General features: G+C 38.9%; 2 protein-coding genes across 8 annotated transcripts in view; one reads left to right on the top strand and one right to left on the bottom strand.

The window, feature by feature from the left end:
- The first annotated feature begins 5,399 nt into the window (after positions 1-5,399).
- Positions 5,400-22,028, top strand: DHRS7 (dehydrogenase/reductase 7). The gene is made up of 7 exons (XM_061182640.1): positions 5,400-5,704; positions 12,156-12,308; positions 14,072-14,178; positions 14,647-14,886; positions 17,235-17,357; positions 18,607-18,822; positions 21,515-22,028. Exons 1-7 carry the CDS (start codon positions 5,572-5,574, stop codon positions 21,560-21,562), a joined length of 1,020 nt encoding a protein of 339 aa, XP_061038623.1. The 5' UTR covers positions 5,400-5,571; the 3' UTR covers positions 21,563-22,028.
- A 3,453-nt stretch (positions 22,029-25,481) lies between these two features.
- The window catches only part of PCNX4 (pecanex 4), a 42,755-nt gene continuing 41,034 nt past the window's right edge, over positions 25,482-27,202 (bottom strand). For all 7 annotated transcript variants that reach the window (XM_061182634.1, XM_061182632.1, XM_061182629.1 and 4 more), the window contains one exon: positions 25,482-26,136. In XM_061182634.1, coding sequence (XP_061038617.1) covers positions 25,885-26,136 — 252 coding nt within the window. In that variant the 3' untranslated portion in view covers positions 25,482-25,884. The remainder of the gene's footprint in view (positions 26,137-27,202) is intronic.

The following is a 27,202-nucleotide window of genomic DNA, read 5'->3' as shown; positions in this document are numbered from 1 at the left end:
GGAAGCAATTAAATGCTTTGAAGCATATTTCTAGTGGAAATTAATCAAGAATAGTATCTTAATGTTTTGTGAATTAGAGTGGTGTTTTGATTACTTTCTGTTTTCACTGCATTGTGAAATTTAGGATGTGAATCATGGCTTAGGTAGGGGATGATTTAGCACCAAACTAGGATTTATTTGCCAAAATGGATACTTTTGCTGAGAGTAACTTTGTGTGTTTGTAGAATCATGTTGTAAGGTGCTGAAATATATTGGTTTGGCCAAAAAGTTCCTTCAGTTTTAAAGTAAAAATAAAAGACACATTTTTGATTTTCACCAGGAACTTTATTGAACAACGTATTAACTCTTTTGTTCCACTACCTTCTGCCATTTTTCAGGCAACTTCATAATTCCATCTTCCCCAAACTTTTTATCTTTCTGAGCAAAGAACTGTTCCAGGTGCCTTTTACAGTATTCCAGGGAATTGAAATTTTTTCCATTAGGAGAATTTCGTAAAGACTGAAATAAATGGAAATCCGAAGGTGTAATGTCTGGTGAATACGTTGGATGAATCAGAACTTACCAGCGAAGCTCTAACAGTTTTTGCCTGGTCATCAAAGAAACATGCGGTCTGGCGTTATCCTGATGGAAGATTATGCGTTTTCTGTTGACTAATTCTGGACGCTTTTCATTGAGTGCTGCTTTCAGTTGGTCTAATTGGGAGCAGTACTTGGTTGAATTAATCATTCGGTTTTCTGGAAGGCGCTCATAATAGTGGACTCCCTTCCAATCCCACCATATACACAACATCACTTTCTTTGGATAAAGACTGGCCTTTGGTGTGGTTGGTGGTGGTTAATTCAGCCTGCCCCATGATCTCTTCCATTCCACATTATTGTACAGTATCCACTTTTCATTGCCCATCACAATTTTTTTTTTAAAAAACAGAACGTTTTCATAACGTTTAAATAGAGAATTGCATGCAGAAATACGGACAAGAAGGTTTTTTTACTTAACTTATGTGGAACCCAAATATCAAAGCGATGAATATAACCAAGCTGGTGCAAATAGTTTTCAATGCTTGACTTGGATATTTTGAGTATGTTGGCTATCTCCCGCGTGCTATAATGTTGACTGTTCTCAATTAATGTCTTGATTTGATCGCTATCAACTTCAACTGCTCTACCCGACTGTGCAGCATCAACCAGCGAGAAATCTCCAGCACGAAACTTCGCAAACCACCTTTGACATGTTCGATCAGTCACAGCACCTTCTCCGTACACTGCACAAATCTTTTTTTGTGTTTCAGTTGCGTTTTTACCTTTCTTGAAATAATAAAGCATAATATGCTGAAAATGTTGCTTTTTTTCTTCCATCTTCAATATTAAAATGCTACACAAAAATTCACCAATTTTGATAAGGTTTTTTAAAAATGCACACTGATATGACAGCTGTCACAATACAATCTAACAAAATTGTTTTGAATGAAGTTAAAGACAACTAAGCGCTGCTAGAGCCATCTTACGGAAAAAAACCAAACAAACCTTTTGGCCAACCCAATAGTATATGGTTTCAGTCTTTTTTCTCTAATTGTGAAAGGCCCCTGTCCTAACTGAGGGACCACTGCCTTGGCTCGTGGGGACTTAAGTGATGGCCACACTCATCAGTGCTGTCCTGACCTCATAAAAATATACTGAGACTTGAGGAAAGGAGAAGCCACTGCTCTTTCCAAATGGGAATGGCATAGGGTCTGAAGTGACAACGATTCTCTCCTTATCTCTTGGCAATTGTTTAAGTTGCTCTGTTCACAGAGGAAATAATGTAGCTTATGTTTGAATAAGTTTTTTTAAAAATTAGTGGAATGTTATATTTCAGTGGTTAAAATTTGGTCAGCTCATGAATGGACTGATTCAGGAGAGGCCAGATTTCCACTGCTCTGCCTCTTATGCCCCACTGGCCGCAGAAGAGTCCCTTCATTTGTTCATCTGTCTTTCATTTGCTTTGAGCACTTTGGCTCCAAGTTTTAAGGTAAATTCTGTGCAAAATGGGAAGAGGCAACCCTAATGGACACTATTTATGAAAAGAATTTGCTGAGTATCTTCACCAGAGGCAGCAGATCTGAAGCTGGATTTTTCTCACTGGTAAATAGAACAAATGAGGACATTTTATATTGCAAAGATGTTAGTTATAATAGTTATTTTTTCTGATGATAGTAACTAAATCTTTAGACATATACTTGAATTCCAAAATGAATTATGCCTCTATTCAGGTAAAATAAAATTTCTGATGTGGAAATTTATACATTAATTTGCTGTTTTCATTTTCCAATGCAAGAACTGCTGGTAAGGTGAAATGACTGTGGTTTTATTATAGCTTGTGTACTAGTTAGGGTTCTCCATAGAAACAGAACCAATAGGAGATACACACACACACACATATACCTATATCTATACATATACAGAGAGAGAGAGAGAGATGTATTTTAAGGAGCTGACTCACACAGTTGTGGGGGCCAGCAAGTCTGAAATGTGCAGGGCAGGCCTGCAGGCTGGAGACTCAGGGAAGAGCTGACATTGCAACCCAAGTTCAAAGGCAGTCTGGAGTCAGAATTCCCTCTTCTCGGGACCTCTGTCTTTTTTTTACCTAAGGCCTTTAACTGATTGGATGAGACCCACCCACATTATGGAGGCTAGTCTGCTTTACTCAGAGTCTACTGACTTAAATATTAATCACATCTAAAAAAAATACCTTCACAGCAACATCTAGACTAGTGTTTGACCAAAAACTGGGCACCATGGCCTACCCAAGTCAACACATAAAATTAAGCATTATAGATTGTTAATTAATAAATGTCCATAAGTTTACAACAAGTACATACCCTGGAATGAATGAGACATTCATACTGCACCAAATCATCAGATTAAAAGACAAAAACACAGGGATAGATTGGGAGTTTGGGACTGACATGTACACACCGCTATATTTAAAATAAAATGCTTTTCCATTAAAAACAAAAAAAGACATATTTTTGAGACTTAGATGTTCAGAGCTCACATAGACCTCTTACTCACCAGGGATGGACAGACCAAAGATCATATTCTTTGGGCCAGTTTTTCCCAGCCCTGGGCCTGCTGTCCCAGCTCCCACTCCCATAATTGCCATCTGCAGACCTGTCCCCTTTCACACATACCCCCCACCACCACCCCCAGCTGGAGTTTGTGATGGAGCATACAGTGTACCCATCCATGGTATGGTCTGGCTTGGGACATTAAGTCTAACTCAACCCTTTCATTTTACAGAAGGAGAAAAAGGCTCAGAGGAAACTCTTGAAAAGAATTTGTTCACTGTAGTAGTATTGAAACCAAGCAGGACCCTGCGAGGCCCTCCCAGGTACAAAAGTGCTTCCATGTCCCCTGTTTCTTGTTTGTAGAAAAGCTGTAGTCTCTCAGGCCTCCCCTGAGTCGCAAAAGAGCAGGCTCAAGCAGTTCATGATTAGGACAATAGAGTCACAGAATCTTTAGTTCCTCCCTGAAGAACATAGATAACAGTGTCTGATGCACATTCCTGAGTTGTTTTGCAAAATACTAAAACCACTACCATATGGAAAAAGCTAATTGCATGATGACTAGACTATAGCCATGACATAAGCTGCTCCATCTTACACAATTTCCAAGAACTGGCCTCAAGGAAATGGAGACAAATCGACCTGGAATTGAAGATTAACTGCACTTAAAACAATCAAGATGACACTGACCAGACCACCACATGACCAGTTTCAAGATGATTGTCGGAGCTGACTGTGCTGTTCTGCACACTCCTGAAACTTCCCCGTTTTCCCCTGTAAAACCCTTTCCCTCTAACTGACAAGTGGGAAATGGTTTTGGGGTTGCTAGTCCACCATCTCCCTAGGTTGCCGGCTTCCTGAATAAAGCATCTTTCTATTTCCAGCAACCCTTGTCTCTTGGAACACTGAGCAAGAGCAGCTGAACCTGAGATCGGTTCCAGCTCCAGCTGGTAACTATTTTTAAGCACCTTATTTGAAAAGTCATTTGTCATAAGGAAAATAAAACCCATATTGTAAAGGTGACAAGGCAATAAGGGTAACTCTTGAGCAATATAATTCCAAGTTGTGATCAGGATAAACTATCAGTCAGGGTCAGGGTTTAGCTAGGTAGGGCACATCTTCCTCCAGGAACCCAGAGCAATATCACAACAATTTCTGATTCAACACAGTGTAAACATTCTTATGGCTTTCAGGTGTAACGGAACTCTCTAGGTGCAGAATATAGAGTGATAAATAAAGCCCTCGCCTTTCAGGTTGGAGTCTAAGAAATGATAATTATAATAGAAACAATAAATAATAATAATTAATTCTAATAACTACAAAAGAAAGAATGAATATAATTACTGTGTATGAGCCACTGTGCTCCTCTCACAGGCATTTTTCTCATTTAAATTACATATTGTTGGGCTTCCCTGGTGGCACAGTGGTTAAGAATCCGCCTGCCAATGCAGGGGACACGGGTTCGAGCCCTGGTCCGGGAAGATCCCACATGCACGGAGCAACTAAGCCCGTGTGCCACAACTACTGAGCCTGCATGCTACAACTACTGAAGCCCGCGCGCCGAGAGACTGTGCTCCGCAATAAGAGAAACCACCACAATGAGAAGCCGGCGCACCACAACGAAGAGCAGCCCCCGTTCACCGCAACTAGAGAAAACCCCGCGCGCAGCAAAGAAGGCCCAACGCAGCCAAAGATAAATAAATAAATTTGTTTAAAAAAAATTACATATTCTTTGTGGGTACAGATAAGGAAAAAATTTACTCAGGGTCACTGAGGAGGGCTCAGCTACCCGGACTCCAACTGAGTTGGCTCAAGTCCCCAGTCCGTGCTCCTAGCACTAGGCTCAAGTTGCCCAACCTGCACTTTCTCATTCAGCAATGGGGCCAGGGTCACTTTTCAAGATGCTTTCCAAATTTAGGTGGACACGGGGCCAGTCCTACTCAGCCACTGGGTTAATTCGGTGAAGGGGTGGGGGTGGCGTGGGGTGGAAACAAATTGACGGTTTGTTGGGTTCATCTAGTTAAAGAAAGAAAGATAAGAAGGGGGAGGAGGAGGTCGAATTCATAGGTTGGAATATTTGTGCTCTTCCTGAGCTTCGAAAACTATTTGCCCGCAAAACAACTGTAAAAGAATCGTTCTTGAGATGATAAATGCTGTGACTACCGTACCAACAGGAGTATCGCCAAGTGCTTGAGTCATCCACGCCGTCTGTTCCTACTGCAACCCCTTATTAGGAGCACAAGCAGGCAAAGCCTGGGCAGCGATCGCCGGGCGGGGCGCTGGGCCAGCATCGCCCACGCCCAACGCGCGCAGCCGAGGGGCGGCTCCCGGCCGGCGGGGAGCGGGTCTGGGCGCACCTGGCCACTCCTCCCTTCTGCCGCCTCTCTGGGCGGGCCTGGGCCGGGGGCGGGCGCGGCGGCGGCGGAGGCGGTGCTGAGGCACGAGCGGTGCCGCGCGGCTTAGACTCGGTCGGTGGCTTTGTTGGTCGGTCGGTTTTCGTCCTGCGTAGCAGGACGCGCGCGGCCGCGATGAGCTGGGACCTGCTGCTCTGGCTGCTGGCGCTCTGCGCGCTGCTCGCGCTCGTGGTGCAGCTGCTATGCTTCCTGAGGGCCGACGGCGACCTGACCCTGCTGTGGGCCGAGTGGCAGGGGCGACGCCCAGGTGAGGACCCGCAGCCGCCTTTCCGGAGTGGGAGGCCGGGCTCCGTGCGGTCCGATTTCCGCTGCCTTCGCGTCCCTCGCTAAGGGTGGCGTGGAGCTTCCGGGAAGCGACGCTGCGTCTTTCCCCGGGGCTACGGTTCGGGGAGGAAGGGGCCGGGGCCTTTTGTCTTCTGTCCTGGTCCATATGGACTTGCCTGGTTGCCAGCGTAAGAGAGCATTGTGGGGCGCCCACAGATCTCAGAATTCTCAACCCCGCTCCCAGGGATTCTGATGCAGCGTGGGAGGACAATACTTTGAGAAACAGTGCGTTCGTAAAGGAGACGCCTTTTGAGGCTACTTTGTGCGGTTGTTTATCTGCCATTTCTCTCTCTACTCAGAGTAGAGAAATAAAATTGGAGGTAATCCAGAGTCACCCACATACCTGCTTACTCACTGGGATAAAAGTATAACCATAGAAAGAACTGGATTGGCGTTTTGCCTGGAGGAAGATCATTACTGGCATACTAAAAGGCATTCTGCCTGTCTCACTTTTATCTGTGCCCTGCTTAATATTTGATGGTCGTTTACTAAACGCATTCTATGTGCTAAGCACTGGGCTAGGCCCTTTTCACACATGACAGGTCACCTTTACAGTGACTCTTATAAAGTAGGCATTATTAAGCTTATTTTCCAGATAGGGAACCTAATGCTCAGAGAAATTCAATAAACTGTCCAGAGCTAGGCTTTGGATCTGTAAGGGCCAGGGGGGAAGTGGGATTTCCCTGGACCTAGTTTCCTGTATGAAACTATCCAAATCATGTGAGGAGGTTTGCTTGGAAGTGATAACTAGTATGCTTCAAAAATGGAGCCAGGCATATGCCCTGAGAAAACCGTAATTCAAAAAGAGACATGTACCACAATGTTCGTTGCAGCACTATTTACAATAGCCAGGAGGACATGGAAGCAACCTAAATGTCCATTGACAGATGAATGGATAAAGAAGATGTGGCACATATATACAATGCAATGTTACTCAGCCATAAAAAGGAACGAAACTGAGTTATTTGTAATGAGGTGGATGGACCTAGAGTCTGTCATACAGGGTGAAGTAAGTCAGAAAGAGAAAAACAAATACCGTATGCTAACGCACATATATGGAATCTAAATAAAAGGTACTGATGAACCTAGTGGCAGGGCAGGAATAGAGACGCAGATGTGGAGAACGGACTGGAGGACAGCGGGGGATGGGGAAGCTGGGACGAAGTGAGAGAGTGGCATGGACATATATACACTACCAAATGTAAAATAGATAGCTAGTGGGAAGCAGCCGCATAGCACAGGGAGATCAGCTCAGTGCTTTGTGACCACCTAGAGTGGTGGGATAGGGAGGGTGGGAGGGAGGCTCACGAGGGAGAGGATATGGGGATATATGTATACATATAGCTGATTCACTTTGTTGTACAGCAGAAACTAACACAACACTGTAAAGCAGTTGTACTCCATTAAAACTGTTAAAAACAAACAAACAAAAACTGGAGCCAGGGAGGGAAGAGGAGCCATATCACTTACACAGGGGTGAGAATTGGTTCTTGGGGACAGGAAAAAATCTTAGATGGTACAATGTTTTATGCCTCTCCAAAGCTCATCTCTACCCAACAAAATATTATTCCTTAGTATTTCATTTTTCTTCTTGGGTTTTTGGGGGGTATAGCATGTGTAGCGCTGACATTGAGTTCATGGAAAATACATTAACACATGTGCAAGATCAGGGCTACAGAACTATGGCAAATAGATGGCTGTGATTGGTAGACTTTCTCTTAGTCATTTGCTCCATCTCAGCAGATGGAATGCATCTGCCTATTGGCTGCTTTGTGGATGTTTGTGTTTGATCCTCAGTGCTTTTGTGTTAAATTGGACTTTGAGAATTACATAAAAATACCTTATATTTTATTATTCTATAAAAGTTATTCAATTGATAATGTCAAGTGCTGAAAAGGAAAAATGTTGACAATATCTAGCAGCTAGTTAAATGAAAAGTTATTTTAACATATCAAGTAAAAGTTAAGGTGGCTAAAGGTAATTTTTAAGAAATTCATTTAGTTTTTTCAGTGTCTTTCTTTTGCTGGAAAAGTATCAGTTTTGAAGGGTTTTTTAAATACATTTAATTACTTTGCTATTATGTAGCTGTATAATTTGCCAATTTACATATGTAATATAATACATTACAATTTAAGTAAATACATTACAAGTTATTTAGCAAAATAACTTTTGTAAGTTTACAGTTGTAAAGTTAAATGTTAATAGCTTTTAAATTTTAACTTAACTTTTTTTTTTTTTTAATAAATGTGAATTTCCTGTATATTTTATTTATTTATTTTTTGGCTGTGTTGGGTCTTCGTTTCTGTGCGAGGGCTTTCTCTAGTTGCGGTGAGCGGGGGCCACTCTTCATCGCGGTGCACGGGCCTCTCACTGTCGCGGCCTCTCTTGTTGCGGAGCGCAGGCTCAGTAGTTGTGGCTCACGGGCCTAGTTGCTCCGCGGCATGTGGGATCCTCCCAGACCAGGGCTCGAACCCGTGTCCCCTGCATTGGCAGGCAGATTCTCAACCACCGCGCCACCAGGGAAGCCCTTAACTTAACTTTTAACTTAATTTTTAAATTTCACCATTCTTAAACCTGCATTGACTGAAGAGTAAACTTTATAGAACTCCTTTTATGTATAAAGCACAGATAGATATATGTAAATACATAAACAGATATACAGTATATCTGTGAAATTTAAATGTCTTGGAGGAGTTAATTAGGAAAAAATGACTAAAAAGACATTTAGGGGCTGGGGGTGGGGGTGAGGTGATAATGAAAAAAAGTAAAAGGAACATGAAGATAGACTCAAGTTCCCTAAACAGCTCAGCCTGCAAAGATGGGCAGACTCTTTTAAGGTTAAAATAAAATTATCCTCTTTTTCTTCTCTATAGGTTTATTACTTTCTGTCACTTTAAAAAATAGACAATATACTCACATAAGGCAAATTTTAAAAATACAAAGGGATGTATGGTGACAAGTAAAGCTCTCTTCCACCCTTGTCTCCCAGCCACCCAGTATGCCTCTTTGGAGGCAACCACCATTTCCTGCCTTTTATGTATCCTTCTGGAGATAGTCTCTGCATTTCCAAGCCTGTATCTCACATGGTGAAATTTAAGAGTGACTAATTTTAGGTATTGCATGTAGATCCAGAAAAATCCATGGCACCAGTCCAGAGTAGGAAAAGTCTCAACAGCAGCACATGTGAGGAAGACTCAGATTTTAGTTGGCAGTAACCTCGATGTGAGTCAACTGTGAAGTGCCAGAAAAGATTAGGCAATACTGGGAGATGTTTAGTGTCTGATGGAACAAACTGCAAACAACAACAGATGTCTTCTGATTACCTGCTTATGTTGGCCTCTGTGCTGGGCACTGGGGACACAGCAGTGACTGAGCCAGCCACTGCCTGGGCCCTCACGGAGCCTCCCTTCTGAGGGACAAGGGAAGCGATTTAGTCATGTCACCTTGCTCTGAACTGACCAGACCCCATGGGAATCCTGTGTCCTGCTCTGGTCAGCTCCTTTCAGTAGGAACATTGACCAGCTGGAGCTTGTGCAGAGGGTGTGAGCAGAAGAGTGAGGAAATCGGATGCCATGCCATCTGAGGGAAGGTAGCAGAAATTGGAGGTGTTTAGCCTTAGAGAAGCAAGAGATGAAAGGACGTAGGGAGGACATAACAGCTGTCTTCAAGTAGATGAGACGCTGTCATGTGCAAAACAGGCTTGATTTATTCTTCCTGACACCACAAGGCAGAACTGCTGCCAACGGCTGCCGATCCATAGGAGTTAAAGTTATCAGTGTAAGAAAGAATCCCTGAACCCCTTGAATGATTAGACTTGCCTTGAAAAGGAACTGGTGCCTCAGAGATCACTAGCTTACTCTTCCTGTGAGGAAATTAAGTAGAGACTAGTCAACAGCCTGAGGGGAGAATTCTGAAACTGGGTTGGGGGTTGAACTCTAAGTGTCCTTCCAACTCCAAGAATCTGCTTTCAGAGGCTCTTTAGGGGAGGCCATTATGTATGCCAGATTCTGTTGAATTGTTAAACAAAGTTGGTGCTGAATAAAAAAGTTTTCTTCTTCAGAGTGGGAAGAAGGGAGAAGCCAGAACTGCAGGTGTACTAAGGTAAATGTGAGCCTGCGGGTTTTCATTGTTGCATTTAAATAATGTTTGCATATTGGTATACAAATGAAGAAATCTTTGTTCTGTGCTAGTTAGTAAATAGTTACAAATTATATTCACCTTGTAGTCTTGTGTATTGCAGAACTTTGGAACAATGAGTAGTCATTGAATGACTATCTGAATATACATTCTGCTATTCCTGATAAAGTCCTTCAGGAAGGGTGCTCAGTTGAGCCTTTCCACAAAAGTACATCAGATGTGGGAGTTCCCTGGTGGTCTAGTGGTTAGGACTTGGAGCTTTCACTGCCGTGGCCCGGGTTAGGAAACTGAGATCCTTCAAGCTGCAGCCACAAAAAAGAGAAAAAAGTACATCAAATGATACACAGTATTTGGGATGTTTCTGTCCTTAGTTCAGATATTTACATGACACCTCTTTCCTGAGGACATTTTCTTGAATGGCTAAGACAGTTGGGTTCTAAGATATTGATCTTATTAAAACATGGTCAGTGTAGGCTAGTGATCGGAGTGTGGGCTTTGGAGCTAGATATACCTGGACTCCTATCCTAGCTCTGCCAGGGTTCTTGGGTGTTTATTCAACAGTGATTTATGGAGTGCTTTCTCTATGCGAATCTCTGCGATGCACTGAGGACACAGCAATGAATAAGGGAGTCAGGGTCCTAGCCTTAAGGAAATTTACAGTCTAGTGCTGTAAATTAATCTCTGTAGACCTCAGTTTCCTTTTCTATAAAATTGAGATCATTCTTGTTTCATAAGGTCCTTGTGAGGGTTTTAATAAAGTAATATGTTTAAGCACATAGGAAGCAATGAAAAAATGTTAAGCCATTAAAGTTAGTAACCCCATTGCCCGTGGCTGGAGAAATTACAACATACAATGTGTTTTGCTGCCAAAAAGTCCATTTGTTAAACAATTTTAGCAACAATTACAGTTCACATTTTATTAAGCACTGAGTATGTGTCACACACTGCTCTGAGTGCTTTACATGTTTTAACTCATTTCTCTCAACAGTCCTATGAAGGAGGTTTTATTATTAATTCAGTTTTCCAGGTTTGGAAAATTAAGGCACCGAGTTCTCACATGGGAGCATTTCATTGCTGTGTGTGACACAGCTGGAACTTGAGCCCTGATAGTCTCCAGAGCTCGTACTGATTACCCGCCAGTTAGGTTTTAGAATTGTTTGACTAAAACAGTAAACTAGTTTCCTGATTTTAACTTTTCTGATCTAAAATCAGCAATGTGTATCTTAAATAAAACCTTGTTTGCTATTTTTGATAAATAACACATTTTAATAAATAAGGCACACAGGAACACTGCACTACAGTGACTCTCTACGAATTCAGGTGGACGGTGGCTATCGTGTGCTTCAGTGCAAATAAGTTTTTCACTGGAGAATAAACCACTCGTCATTGCTTTATTTTACATTTTTACAATCTTTAACAAGATGATACTTGGGCAAGCAGAGTACATTTCATTGCTCATATGTATTTCTTCTTGGGTGAACTACTAGATTCTTCTAAGATGAAAGCTCAGGCATTTGGGGGGCACTTTTACAAAATGACCTTTAGTTGATAGGCATCAGATATGATTGACAAATGGGGAAAACATGACTTTAAAAATCCAGGGTGATTCTACCATACCCTAGAGTAGAACTTGGTATATTCAGATTTGCAAGAAATTAGAATAATAGAATTGAAAACTGGATGGGACTTTTAGTGATCATCTTATCTGAATCCCTCATTTATGAATAAGGAAAGTGAGAATGTGAGTCCAGATACTTTCTATTTACTTACCCTTCCTTTTCTTGATCAAATATACAGATAAATAGAGCCTTAGAGTCAGACCATGGAGTTATACCTTGAAGTAAAGTCTGGAAAACTCACCAAGAGTCTAGAATACACAAAATAACATGTTGATAACTGTTACTAATATGATTTGTAGCACTAGGTAGGAAGTGTTTTCTTAGGATATTTAATTTAAAAAAATTTTAAACCACTTTATTGAGGTATGATTATCATATAAGAAACTGTCCATATTTAATGTATACAACTGGATGAGTTTGGGGGTAAGTATACACCTGTGAGACCATCACCACAATCAAGGCTGTAAACATAGGATATTTAAATTTTTAAGCGCCACACATTGTCTTCTTATTCAGTGATATTGTATAAAACTACTTTTTTCCTTTGGTTAATCTTTGATTTATGGATGTAACCTGTAGCTTATTTTCTCCCCTCAATCCCCACTCCTTTTTCAATAGAATGGGAGCTGACTGATATGGTGGTGTGGGTGACTGGAGCATCAAGTGGGATTGGTGAAGAGCTGGCTTACCAGCTGTCCAAACTAGGAGTTTCTCTTGTGCTGTCAGCCAGAAGAGTGCATGAGCTGGAAAGGGTGAAAAGAAGATGCCTTGGTAAGTAAATCTAAAATAGCAGCAGTGCTTCCTAGAAGTAAATCAGAACCCAAAGTCAAAATTTGGGAATTTTAGAGGGAAGAGGGGGATCCTCCTGGGCAGTAGACTCTGTTTCCAAATGCTCTACGTGCTTTGATCCAAGTCCTCTTCCTTTTGTCATCTCTTAGTTAGCTGGCCTGGCTTTTTTCTTCTCTTTTTCTGCCACATTTCTACTTTTTTTTGACACTGGTTCTTAGCAGTAGGGAGTGACCATCAATTCCCTCAAATGCTAGTGGATTTTTAGTGACCAAATAAATGTCTTACATTTTCGTCTTAGAGAAAGAACAGTTTGGTTCTTATGTATGATATACATGTATGTAACCAGAGAAATTTAATTGACATTTTGTTAAAACATCAGATATTAAAATCATATGAAATGGTATAAGATTTTTGTTACCAGGATAAAACAGGAATAGAGTTTAATTTTTTTTTTTTCGGGCACGCCACACATGTGGGATCTTAGTTCCCGGACCAGGGATCGTACCCATGCCCCTTTGCAGTGGAAGCACGGAGTCTTAACCACTGGACACTAGGGAAGTCTCGGAATAGAATTAAGTTTGAAAAATGCAACTTGAGGTAATATTTTTCATATATATAGGACAACAATTTTTTTGTCTGTTTGGGTTTTGGTGTAGTTACGTTCACAGTGAAAGCAGCCTCAAGTAATAAAGTTATTATTTCTCATGGGACATTTAGTATCTACACTGAAATAATTTTGAATTTTCCAGTAGACCATTTTTTTGGTCATTTACCTGTCATTCTTTAAAAATCTTTCTTTCACTTTGCTGATGGAACTAACCACCCAGAAACAGAGTTAGTTGCCAAGGCCACAAGCCCTCTGTCACGATATTGCTTTCAAAGGCTTCTTGTGTTTCTGAACTGGGCCACTTCTTATGGCAGTTGTTCCTCCAGTGTTGAGACTTGCACTGGCAGAAATGAACCATAACAGCATTTCTTAGCTCCAGTAAGGCTGTTTCCCTTTTATTTGTCACATCTTTAGTGCAAACTATTTCTTTTGAAAAACAGTTAATGTTTCACAATTTACTCCTTTGTCCATAAAGCCTTTACACCTCTTGTTTTCTCTACTTACTTGTTTTTCTTATTGAAACACAACCTTGTTGTATTTCAAGGTTAGAATTCAAGGAAATTAGTTTCAGTTGCTCTTTTGATGAACAGAAATAGAAAGGGCCATTACAGCACAACATGTTTCTTGGTTGCGAATTTCAGGATTGTATCCTTTTCCTTGTTTGCCTCCTGGAATCCTTAGCCTCTGGAAGGAAGCTTCTATGTGTCATGTGACTGGAGGACTCAATTTCTTATTGATTTTCAGCATAAAATTTTAAAAAATGTGTTTAAAAATCAAGTAGTGAACCTATCATATAACAGTTGTACAGATGTACCTCTGTACTTCTAAAGAAATTGCTCTAAAACTTTTGCTTTTTTTAGTTTGTAGTATAATCTTGATTTCTTCTAGAGTCTGTTCCAATATTAGGCTGTATATATTCAAGCTGAAGAGAGGAATTCTACTTCCTGTGTACCCAGCTTTTTGTCTGATGATATGTTGCCATATCACTACCAGTCCTCTTCTTGGTCACTGAAGAGAACCTCAACCACAGGGCCACGCAGAAACGAGTTCATTGCCAAATGTGGTTGTAGGGTGGGTGTTAAATGTTAATGTAAATAGCACATGACTTCCACATTAATTTTTAAGTGTCTTTATTTAGAGAATGGCAATTTGAAAGGAAAAGATATACTCATTTTGCCCCTTGACCTGACTAACAGAAGTTCCCATGAAATGGCTACCAAAGCGGTTCTCCAGGAGTTTGGCAAAGTAAGTAGCATTTTGAGTGCATGAATCTTGCTTTGAAGTAGCTGCAACAGAGATTCCCATCTATGGTGCTGTCATTCAAAGGGCTTTAGGCAAATGGGTTCATGCAGTGTGATGAAGGCCCTTGAGTTGGGCCTCTTAATCTCTGAGTCTGTGGCTTTATGTAATTACAACTTTTCCTCCCTTAACAAATACTAACTCCTCCATGTAGAACAAAAGAAGCTAAAAATCCACTGTGCCTATTATTTTTGTGACACATTATTTTCCATAAAAAGTCACTTAAGTTGAGAATTTAGTTCCATAGGTGAATTCTGATTTTCATTTTATCTTTTTTATTGCTGACTTCTGGAAATATACCATCCTGTTCCATTGATTCATCAAGTTAACAATATAACCAGCCATCCCTGGGAATTCCAACAATACATCTACAGGTCATCCTAAAGTGCCCCTTTTCTGATTTTCTTTAATTAGATTGACATTCTGGTCAACAATGGTGGAGTATCCCAGCGTTCTTTGTGTGTGGACACCAGCCTGGACGTCTACAAGGAGCTAATAGAGGTTAACTACTTAGGGACGGTGTCCTTGACAAAGTGTGTTCTGCCTCACATGATTGAGAGGAAGCAAGGAAAAATTGTTACTGTGACTAGCCTCCTGGGTGTTGTATGTGCACCCCTTTCTGCTGGCTATTGTGCCAGCAAACACGCTCTTCAGGTAAGGCTGCCAAAACTCAACTCAGATAGAACTGACCTGAATGTGTCTATGGGGCATATGGCCTTCACTGCAAGAGATCTTTGGAACTGGGTAGTGATGTATGGAGACAGAGAGAGACCCAAGGAGATCTCGGGTAGAAGACTTCCCCAGAAGATGCTAAAAAAGACTTGAGCCTTACATGCCTCTTCCTAATTTAGCAAACATGTATTGAGCACCTACACTGTGTCGTGCACTGCAACAGGTCCTGGGAGTATAAAGATGATAAGATATGATATGATCCCTGCCCTTGAAAACTGTATAGTCTAGTTGACATGTCACCCTTTACCTTTTCCTCATTTCTAACACATCTTCATGGCAAATTTGGGGTCTACCCATTGTTTCTTCTACTCACATTTCAGGATGTACTTGTCCTCCTCATTTCTGTGACTTCTTTTTCCTTCCCCATTGTTGTTGGTGTTTATTTTACCTGAATTTCTAAATGTACATGCATGTCAGACATAGGAACTGCCCACTGAATGACTAGCCCTGCGTTTCATATCCCTACTGGGACTAGCCTTGACTCTGTTTACTCTGATTTCATTGGAAGAAGAAAATCTAGTTAAGGCAGAGTCTCGGAGAAAGCTTAATTTGGCTTGCATAATTTATGAGATGTGAATATTAGAAACGGATGAATTTTTAATGTTGGCTTAAGAGTGGATAAGAAATGTTACTAAACTATAACATGGAGCAAATTAAATCATAAGGCCAATAGAAGAATGATTAAGAAAGACAAATGATTTATAATTAATGCTGTTGAAGGTCAGTTTAAGTAGAATGTTTCACTGTTGGAATAATGAGATGCAATAGTTGAATGGTCATCAGTCACATGAAAATTTGAAGCTTTGGTTCCTTAGGATCCTCTTTCTGCTGTGCAGAGCAGACAGTTGCAGAGTGATGAAATGAAATACGGGAGTGATGATTTCCTCATATTTGGTAATGGGGTATCATTTACTTCCTGCAGAGCAGTTGGGCAAGTCTCAGGCAGGCAGATGAGGGAAGTTGGCCACCCCATCTGTTTCGCACTTAGTATCTCATAAGACATGCAGGATGCTTTCAGTCAAACACAATATGAGTTGTCTGGCCTGCCCTCCAAGACTCACTGTTTTATTATTGGATTTGATCATCTGATACCATGTGGCAGGTTGAGACTCTGGTTATACCAGTAGCTGAACACTGAGACCAGGAGGCTCTTTTTGAAGAGCACATTTCCTTCCCCGATACTCAGCAAGCTAGAGAGTGAACTTATTTGTCATTCAGAAGTTCACACACTATACTAGATGTGATTTCAAACAAGGAGAGGTTTTCGTGTCTGGTGTATTGGCTTTCATGGTGTCCTCTCCCCTCTTTTGCTTAGAGTGGCAGAAGGTTAAGGGTGCAGGAGTTCATTCATGAAGCCTTTTTTCCTGTCCGAGTCAGGCACCGTATTAGTCTCTGACAGCGTGAACCCTCAAAGACCCTGTGTTTGTTAGGCATCAGCATTAAAGGCTGGTAACTGTTTGATGTTATTGGATCATAAATGAATGCACCCTGGGTTAGCTGCTTAGGCTTTTCAATTAATTCAGTTTATCACAATGTAGTCTTGGAATATTTCCTGATTTAGAGAGGAGGTGAAGGGATGTAGATGTTTACTCCCTATTTGGTTTAGAAACGGGCAGTATCTTTTAAGTCTAGAGGGTCCAGCTTGTTTTTACAAAAGTCATTGAGTAAGCAATCATATTACATTTTTAACTAGCCGTGTACTCTCTTACCACCCCCAAAATATAAATCTTTGCTGAAACTAATTGTCTATTCAAATAGTAATTGAAAAGGTTGAACTGTTCCTCTATGATAGTTTCGGTTTAGTACTAATCCCCGCTTGCTCCCCCTTGCCCCAACATCTGCACTTTAGGCCACTTTGAGGGAGAAAAAGAAACCCAGCCTTAGTGATGCTCGGTGGAGAACATGCAACCCTTTTGGGGTGGGGAGCTGGCGGCGACTGGGTGGGAGGGTGTATCAGACTCTCCAGGGGTAATCTCTCACTAATCCAGTGCTAAATCACTGGTGGCACAAGCTGCCACTGCCAATGCGGGGATGAACCATTCATACCTGGAAAGAGCTGAGAATGCCTCTTCCAGATTGCCTTCAGTCTTACACTTAAAAATGCCTCATCTTGTGTAATTACATTTCCTATCCTTTACTCAGGCATTTCAGGACATATTTTCTGCTGCTGTTGGCCTTCATAAAAAGTTGAAGAAAAGTAATTCAGTGCTATTAGTAAACATGAGATATGTGTCTGTATTTAATTTTACTTGCTTTTTTTTGCCTTTTAGGGATTTTTTAATACCCTCCGAATTGAACTTGCTACATACCCAGGTATAATAGTTTCTAACATTTGCCCAGGACCTGTGCAATCAAATATTGTGAAGAATGCCCTAACTGAAGAAGTCACAAAGGTAAAAATTTCTAGTTGGGGAATAATTTGAATGCTTTAGTAGTTATACACTGGCATTATATCACTATGCCTTAGGGTTTTCATGTTAGAATTGCTTATGAACTATTTACAGAACTTAACTCAGCATTAGGAAAATTGTTAAGGTTAGCTGATAGGGCTTTGGCATCCAGTTTTAATAAAAGCTAAAGAAATTACTAAGATATTGCTTATAAGTAATCCACTATTACGTGCACTATCAGTATTTTAAAAACCCAGTTTTAATCAGTTCACAAATTATAGCAACATTGAAAGGTTCTGTGTGGCTGAATTTTAGTACATTAAATCTTACTGGGATTTTAAAAAAGGGATTATGGTGAAGGAGCTTAGAAAAAAGCTTGTTGAGTTGTACTAATTTCAGGTTAGCCTCACCCAGGCCTGTGCTTCCCTCAGCTCATAGATTACACATAGGTGATCTATCAAATTAATAGTGAATGTCTCATGAAGAATCCAGTATCACTCACTAATACAAAAATCCCTCTAAAGGCCATGAAATTTTCCTTCTTCTCCACTAATATTTCTACTGAGATATAAATCTATATATGCTTCTATGTAAATGTTTACATATACAGTTTACATTTTCACATTTTCTGTGTAGGCACTATGGTAAAATAGAATAAGCACTCTATTATAGGAATCAAGGGACTTGGAATATAGAACTGGCTACTACTAAATGATCTGTGTGAGCACAGATAAGTTACTGCCTTTCTGGGCCTCAGTTTATTTGTAGAATGGTAGTGGGTTAACTAGAGTAGCAGTATCAGATTTGTTCAATACCAAGAAACCGCTTTTATCTTCTTCCTCCATTTCATCCCCATGGACTCCAGATTTTATAGAATTTCACTTGCTAAATGTATGTATTAATAATTTGTTTAACATTTTTTACTATTAAAGTAAACATGGAATTTTTGGACATGGAATTATCATTAAGTACTTTAAGATGGTACAATTCTAATTGAAAGCAGAGAACCTTTATCTTTTAGTTAGCCTGCACAATCTTATCTGGTTAAGTGTATGAATTCCATTAGGCTTTTTGAAATATTACAAATAGCTTATAGGCACCCATTAGTACTTGTGGGGACTCCTAAGGGGCATGAGGCCACATTAAAGGAGTCACTCAACTAGATGTCTTCTGGGTCCTTTCTAGCCTAAAAGTTCTGTGAGATACCTTGGATAAATACACATCCCTCACTAATTTTTCAAAATTTTCTTAGACTACAGGCAGCGATGCAGATCAGTCCCACAAGATGGCAGTCAGTCGTTGTGTGCAGCTGATGTTAATCAGCATGGCCAATGATTTGAAGGAAGTTTGGATCGCGGATCAGCCTTTTTTGTTAATGGCATATTTGTGGCAATATATGCCAACCTGGGCCTGGTGGATAACCAACAAATTAGGGAAGAAAAGGATTGAGAACTTTAAGAATGGTGTGGTAAGACCAATTTATACATTTCTGAATACATATCAATCTTGTAGGAAAGTATGACATCTTCTAGTGCTTGAAAACTTTTCTTACTAACCTTCCACCAACCTCATGATATAAATACAAAAGGTATAAAAAGTTTTCCATTCCCCCATGCATATCTGTTGGTTTACTATAAATTACTACTGGTCTTGGAGAAAGTTTTCTACAAGGTAAAATCAAATCAAGGATTGCCATTTTTTCTTCTATACTTACTGTTTGGCTAGTGTATGGGCCAAAATGCTTTTTCTCTACCATGTGTCCCCACAAACTCCAACCCATCCTACAAGTCTACATCCTACAAGTGTCACCTCCTTGGGTTGATACCTGGCCTCCCCTCCCATTTCTCCCCAGGACTTGGTGCACCTCAGCCCTGTGCCTACCTCCGTCAAAGCACTTCCACACTATTAAAAGAGATGCACTCTTACATGTAGTGCTGGTTCCTTTGACTTTGTTCCAGAAGCACTTTGCACATCTGAGATGTGTCTAGGAAAATATGCTGATCGCTCATTCTTTCAGCACTCATTCTTCCAGAAAAGTAAGGAATGTTATAAACTATTTGAGAAAATTGTGACCATCAAAAGAGTTTAATGTATAAACAGCACAGGATATGTAATGAGTTAAGCTAAAAATTATAGATCATATAGATATGATTATGCAAAGAAGCATTATTTCTGTGGATGGTTTTTACTGTTAAAGTATTTCTTTCAGTGATTACTACCTTCTTTTAGAAATGTTAGCAGGGATTGTATATAAGGAGAATTATAAAATGGGATCATACCATTTGTATCATTATATAACCTACCACTATTTAAGCAATCACAAATTGTTAGACATTTGTTCCAGCTTTTTGCAGGACAGTGAAAATGAATTAGTGAAAAAAGCAAAAAACAAAAGAAAACAAAATACTTAAAGAGACTTAAAGGTTATAAAACTTTCAATATGCACTAACATGTCTAGAGCTTGAAAAATCATGAAGGGGGCTATTCATTTTCTACTAACCAGTTTGCTTTGGGCCAAAACATTTATAAGTGTTTTGGTAACATTAAGTCCCAACACTGGGACTTGGTAGTGTGGGATGGTTCCAAAGGTAGAGCTTCATCAAATATTACATCTGAGTTTGAAATTTAGAGGACAGCAGATACAGTGGCATTGTGCCCAGTGATGGATAAGAGTTGAGAGGGAAAGGCCACCTTACTAAAGAGGTGACATGGCATCCTGGTTAAGAGCATGGAGCCTGGTGCCAGTCTACCTAGGTTGAAATCCCAGCTCTACCCCATACTCATCCCATGACCCCAGGCAAGTTACTTCTCTATCAATCAGTCTCCCCATCTACAAAATGGAGATTACTGATGATAATAGCACCTAGTCATAGGATTGTTATGGGAAGTAAATGAGTTAGTATGTGGAAAGCTCTTAAAACATACCGTGGAGTGTTATGATTATTAAGTATTAGCTGTTAATGCTTTTGTTTTAATGGCAGGAGGATATTCAGCAAACAGATAGTAAAGATCAAAGAGTTAAATAATATGGCAGAGAATGCATTATAGAAATAATTGTTTCAGAGGGCAAAGAAGGACTAGGGGCTAGAGTTTCAGTCCCACTGTAGCAGCTGTTCTTTCAGGAACGTCCATAAGAAGGATTTTTGTTTGTTTACAGAATACCTAACTGTAAGATATAAACATCACTCAGTAAATCTAGGCACTTCATTACATCTCACATTTGCTAAAAATTATGACCTCTCTCTTCCTACCGACATCTTTAAAATATTGCTTATTACATGGTCTTACTGCTTTATCACTTGATAAACTGGGCATCCTTTCATTTCCCAAAACCATTTCTGAGATATACCTTATTCTTTACACAAAACCCTAGAAACTTTTAAAAGTTGTTCCTCATTTTTTTTTTTACTTAATTCTCTCCTCCTTGCTTCTTTCCTCCCCACCGTTATTTTGTATTCGTATATATCCATCTCCTTATTGAAATTTGTTTATAAGCATCTAAGTTAAGAGAATGCCAGTATTATCCCAAACTAAATGTACTTGTTGATAATACTTGAATTTGTTTCTGTCATTTAAGCTACGAACATTATGTCTGGAACTTTGTTTTGATGAATCGTTATTAATTTTAGGCATAAAGAATTGCATTGAATTTTGTGTTATAATTTATTTTTGTCTTATTTAGTGCAAATTCTTGAAAGTGGTAAATGGATATCTTCCCAAATGAAATGTCACCTCTTAGAGACTGAGTTGCCTTGTTTTACTCTTTAAGCAATGTACTCTAAAGTCCACAAAAGATTTTGAAGTTGTCTGTCAAATATTTTAATTCTAAAGACACTGTTCTTTGTATTTATTAAGGCAAGTCAGTGTAGGTATGACATGCTGATCCAGAAGAGTAATAATAGAAATTTCAGCATTTATGAAATGGCATAGTCAGATGCTAACAAATGACAGGGAAATAACTATGCTAAGCCCATTAGAGATATTTTTGTGTAGATCTAGAATTTTGGCTATGATTTTTATTCTGATTTAAGCATTTGCCCAGGTTTTATAAGGATTCTCAACAGTGAATCATAATGATATAGCTCCTCAAAACAGAAGGAATTAATTGTCAAAAACTGGGGTAGAAGAGACTGATTCATGTTTCTGTCATTCTGTTATAGGATGCAGATTCCTCTTATTTTAAAATCTGGAAGACAAAATATCAATGAAGGAGTACTTGCATTTTTCAAGCCAATGGAAAGAGAAACGGAAAACATGACAACAGCAATTTTCTTACGCACTGAAGACTTATTTGTGATTTTACATCTTAATAGATACAACTTTCCTTTCAACGTGTAATAAATAAGATTGCCAGGAGTCTTGCAATAAGGGTATTAATGCATACTACATTCCTGGATTAAAGAGCATTTTAACATACTCTACCATGTATGCTTAAAATCTAGGTTAGCAGAATGCCAACCAAAGAATTACAGTAATCCATTTAGCATAAATGCATGGACTATTACATGAAGCAGAGTGCTGGGTAATGGGCAGATATAAAGAAGTGTCTGAAATGGCATGCCTCCAAGGTGCTTACACTCTCTTGGAAGAGTTGACAGGTACAAATGACTGGAATTTGAAGCCGTAGGTAGGACTCATAGCAGCCATAATTTATTAAAAATCTATTATATGTCATTTGCTGTACTGAGGTGCTTTGTAATTAGTTAATTCATTTATTTCTCATAACAGCCCTCTAAGGTAGGTGGTATTACCCACCTTAATAGATGAAGAAAGAAATGCCCAAAGCAAGTAGGTGTTACTTTCCCAAGGTCACAGAGCTCGTAAGGGGTAAAGCCTGGGGTTAAACTCAGCTCAGGAAGATTCCATTGGCAACTTCTTATTTTAGTTATTATCATTAATTTTACTTTAATCTTTAGCACCTTATAGTAGAAAACATGCATAGGCCACAATAGAAAATCAACAAATATTCCTTGACTATTTACTGTCAAGGGAGAAGAACAGGGGAAGAAAAACATGGTTCTTATGTATAAGTAGTTCACAGTTTACCTATAGACAAGGTAACACCCATAAAATAACTGGAATAGTTGGTGGAGAAGTTGGAGACCACCCTGGTGGCTATCTTTGGGAAATGGGGAAGGTGTAAATGGTGGAGTGACACCATGAGGTACAGCAAGTAAAAGCAATGGAATAAATGCACACATGGCAAGATGGATATATCCTAGAAGCACGGTGATGAGTGAAGAAGTAAATGATGACTATAACAATTCTGTTTACATATACTTAAATTTATGTGCACAGAAGATAGTGCTAATTTTGTCCACAGGGGATCCCAGATAATGGAATTATTAAACACAGGCTTGAAAATTATGTTTGGTATATTTAAAGATGTAAAACACAAGATTGAGAATTTCAGCAGCAACCTAAGTGTCCATTGATGAATAAAGATGATGTGTATATATATACAATGTAATATTACTCAGCCATTAAAAAAAGAAATCTTGCCACTTGATACAACATGGATGGATCTAGAAGGTATTATGCTAAGTGAAATATGTCAAAGAAAAATACCACATGATCTCACTCATATGTATAATTTAAAAAAAGAAAACAAAAAACAGACATACAGCCACAGAGAAAACATGGGTGATTATTGTGGGGTAGGGGGCAAAATAGGTGAAGGGGATTAAGAGGAAAAAGCCTCCAGTTATAAACCCCTGTGGGTTTGTTCCTATTGTCTGTTGTTTCTCTTGGATTTTGCTCATGTTGTCTTATCTCCTCACATGCTTTATTTTAGATTGTCCAACATAAATATGAAAAATTATAAAAATAACTTAAAAGGTCCAGAGAAGATGTACGTTTGCTCTGGGTAGTAGCTAGGTACACTACACATCCAGGGTCACCTTAATCCAGTTTTAGGGATTGAAAAGATTGAAAATGCATCTATTTTTTTTGTTCACCCTCCTTCTTTGGAGAGCCCTGGACTCCATTTTTTAACCCTCTAACTTAGTAGCAAGTCTGCCAAAAGTGTTAGTTACCTTCTCAGCCACCTCTTCCTTAATTGGCAAATGTTCCTAGAAGAAAAGCAGCTCAAATGCTGAGCTCAGGTCTCTTAAGTTTCATTTTGCCTTGGATCCTGGTTGGTGATATAATTCTTCACTGTCTTCTTGGTTCTCTGATACCTTTAAACAGACTTAAAAATATTATTTTGCCCAGCTTTCCTAATTCTCTGTGAGATGTGTCATGTGAATTACCTAGGCACTACTAAGGTAGAAGTCAGAAAAGCTGGTTTTAGGGCAAGTTCAATCAGGTCAGATATTTTGAATATATGAGATGGAAATAAATAGTTACATATACAGGTTCAATGCTAAGAAGAGAGGTTGAGTACATGTATTTGAACATCATCAACTTATTGATGATATTTTAGGTCTTGGGAGTGAATGAGATTGTCTATGGTGAAACGTAGAATAAGAAGAGGGGGCCTGAACCAGTTGTTAAGAAATTCCAAAATTTAGACGTCAGGTAGAAAAGGAGAAGCAGCAAAGGTGATTGAGAAGGAGTAGTCAGGGAGACAGGAAGAAAATGAAGATAATGTAGTGTCAGGGAAGCCCAAAAGAAAAAAAGTCAAGGAGTTGTCAAATGTGTCAAATGCTACTTAGAGGACAAATAAGACGAAAATATAAAAGTAACTATAGTTGACCCTCGAATAGTGCTGGGGTTTTAATCTGCATATAATTTATAGTGGGCCCTCTGTATCCGTGGTTCCTCCTTATCTGTGGAGTCAATCAACTTTGTATCTTAGTATTTACTACTGAAAAAATCCATGTACAAGTGGACCTGCACAGTTCAAACCCATGTTGTTCAAGGGCCAGCTGTAGTTGGTTTGACAATATGAAGGTAAATAATGACTTTAATAAAAACTTTATTTGGGGGGATAGTAGAGATGGAATCCAGACTGGAATGTTTTGACAAGTGAATGAAGATGAGGAAACTTGGCCATGAAAAGAAATGGAGGGACATGGCGGCAATTTGAGAAAAATTCATGGTAAAGGGAAAGCGTGGCTTGGCACTATTATAATACTGAAAATCTTTAAACAACTTAAAATGCCCATTATTTGGGGGACAGTCTAATAATTTGTCATATCTATCAATGTTATACAGTCATTAAAACTGATAACTAGTGTTTTTAATGATATGAGAAAATTTCCCTACGTGACAAAAAAGGTATATATATATAACTTTCCAGCTAATAAATCTGTTACATAAATCATAAGCCTGAGATCTGAACTCAGATGTAACACCAAACCCTATCTTATTAACTATACTATATTGCTTCCCCCAAAATGACTTAACACACGAATCTCGTGAATTCATTAATTGAAATTAGTCCAAAAAGCTATCCTTTAACACTGCTGTATTGAACTGTTCCACTTAATAAAGGAATAATAGTAATAAAAACCTAATTGGTACATTTCAAATAATTTCAATCATTACGAAAGAGAATGTATTACTGTACTACCTACTCAGGAGGCTACTACAGATTAAATAACGGGTACTATGGACGGAAATAAATAAGGTGTAGAGGAAATTCATGTCCCAAATGATGCAGATTCATTGTTCATCCTCCTTATAAGTACCTGTAAAAAGTTCTAAGCAGCAAAAGAGTGAAAATAAAAGCCTGATCACATTATGAAAAATTTTCTCCCATCTCTTTCTGCCTTTAGTTCAAACACCTTAAGACACTAATAACTGGTAGTCCTACCGGATCAGTCATTCTTCAGAAGCAGTATATTCAGTTGAAAAGAAATGCATAAGGAGCCAGATCTACAGAATGGCCTCTAACAGTCATAATCAGATTACCTTAATGTTGCTAATCATGTGAGTATTCACATGATGAATGGGATGACCTTTTCCTTTCAAACATATCAAAAGGATACTTGGAAAAAAAAAAGTTTTTTTTGGAAGAGATTTTATTGAAAATTTTTAAGGTTTCTGAATTGAAGTATATGAAAAGAAAATGAATACATTATATGGAAACAGACCATGTTAAATATTAAAATAAAATAGCACAAAGTTTGAAAATACTATAAAATTTAATATTTCAAATAAATATATATACATTATGTAACCTTCAGTAGGATCCATTATCTTGACTTAAAAACACTGATATGTATCTTTTAAGCATGTAAAAATTACATAGTTGTTGACTTCTCTAAGGCAAGTCACTTATCACACATTTAAGAAAGCATTAAAAAATTCATTATATAATCTTACACAAATGTTTTATATTTACCAAAGCCTACCACACTCAATAGAGCACAAATATTGGCCAACTAATTCTAACTTTTATGTTAGACATAAAGTTGTTGTTTTAAACCATTAAGATACCTAAGAGAATCAACTTTATAGAGCTTAGCTTTTCTTAGGCATCTGACTTGTGGGAGGAGAGACAGAAGTCCAGTGAAGTTATGAGGAATCATATTGTTAATTTTCTAGACATCTCATTTGCTCACAATACAAGTTAAAATGGGCCCTAAAACAAATGTATATGGAGAGGTTTTGAAGAATAAATTGGATATCCCAGGGGAGGATCAGCCGCTTGTACTGTAAGGTTTCTTAAAAGTAGTGGATGAGCTTGTATACTATAACGTTCCTCATCATCATTGGTGGCATAAAGCAATTCCCATGAAAGATTGGCCCACTGACCTCTAACAGCTTCAGCATTTAACTTCCCAACTTGGATCAATAATTCTTGAAGGGTAAGTACTCTCCCAGTGTAAACTCCCTGTAAAGAATAGACGAGGTGGGAGGGAAAGAAAAAGAAAAGAGATTATATTCAGGCCTTTATTTATAAAATTAGAGAAAAATTCCATTGTAGTTAGGCAAACTTAAACAGAAAGTAGTGTATCAAAATGTACACGAGTTGCTTGTCTTCAGAATCAAGAATCACATCTATCTGATTGCTCTCCAAATAAGTGCAAGAGAAAAAAATTTCCTGATAGCCACTGCACTCACTTCTCTTTACTTTCCTCTCTATTCCCTCATCCCATCTGGCCTCAGCAATGCATAAGTCATAAATACTAGTCAGTGAACAATCATCCAATAGGCTCTTTTCAAAAGCAGCTTTATTGAGATATAATTCACATTCCATATAATTTACTGATGTGAAATGTATAATTCAATGACTTTTTAGTATGTTCAGATACGTACAACTATCTCCACAATTGTAGAATATTTTCATGACCTAAAAAAGAAACCTTGTACTCTTTAGCTATTATCCTCCTATCCCTTAATTTCCCCAGTCATTAGCAACCACTAATGTATTTTCTAATCTAATGTATTGATTTGCCTCGTCTTGGAAATTTTACATGAATGGAATTGTGTGGTTTTTCGTGACTGGCTTCTTTAATTCAGCATGTTTTCAAGGTTGATTCATGTTGTAGCATGTATCAAGTAATTCACTCCTTTTTATGGCCAAATAATATTCCATTGAATGAATATACCACTATTTGTTTATTCATTCATCAGTTGATGGACAGTTGGGTGTGTCCATCTTTCAGCAATTATGAATAATGCTGCTATATTTGAATTTTCATGTGGATTTATGTTTTCATTTATCTTGGGGATATAGGAGTGGAATTACTGGATCATATGGTAACTCTATGTCTAGTTGAGAAAATGCGAGAATGTTTTCCGAAGTGGTAGTACCATTTTACATTTCTGCCAGCACTGTATCAGAGTTCCAATTTCTCCATATCCTCACCAATGCTTATTATCTAACTTTTTGATTTTAGACATCCTACTATGAAGTGATGTCATTGTGGTTTTGATTTGCATTTTGCTGATGATGA

Source organism: Eubalaena glacialis, chromosome 2 (genome assembly GCF_028564815.1).
Source record: "Eubalaena glacialis isolate mEubGla1 chromosome 2, mEubGla1.1.hap2.+ XY, whole genome shotgun sequence".
NCBI lineage: Eukaryota > Metazoa > Chordata > Mammalia > Artiodactyla > Balaenidae > Eubalaena > Eubalaena glacialis.
Note: the sequence above shows the minus strand (reverse complement) of the source record. Positions and strands in the feature narration are given on the sequence as shown.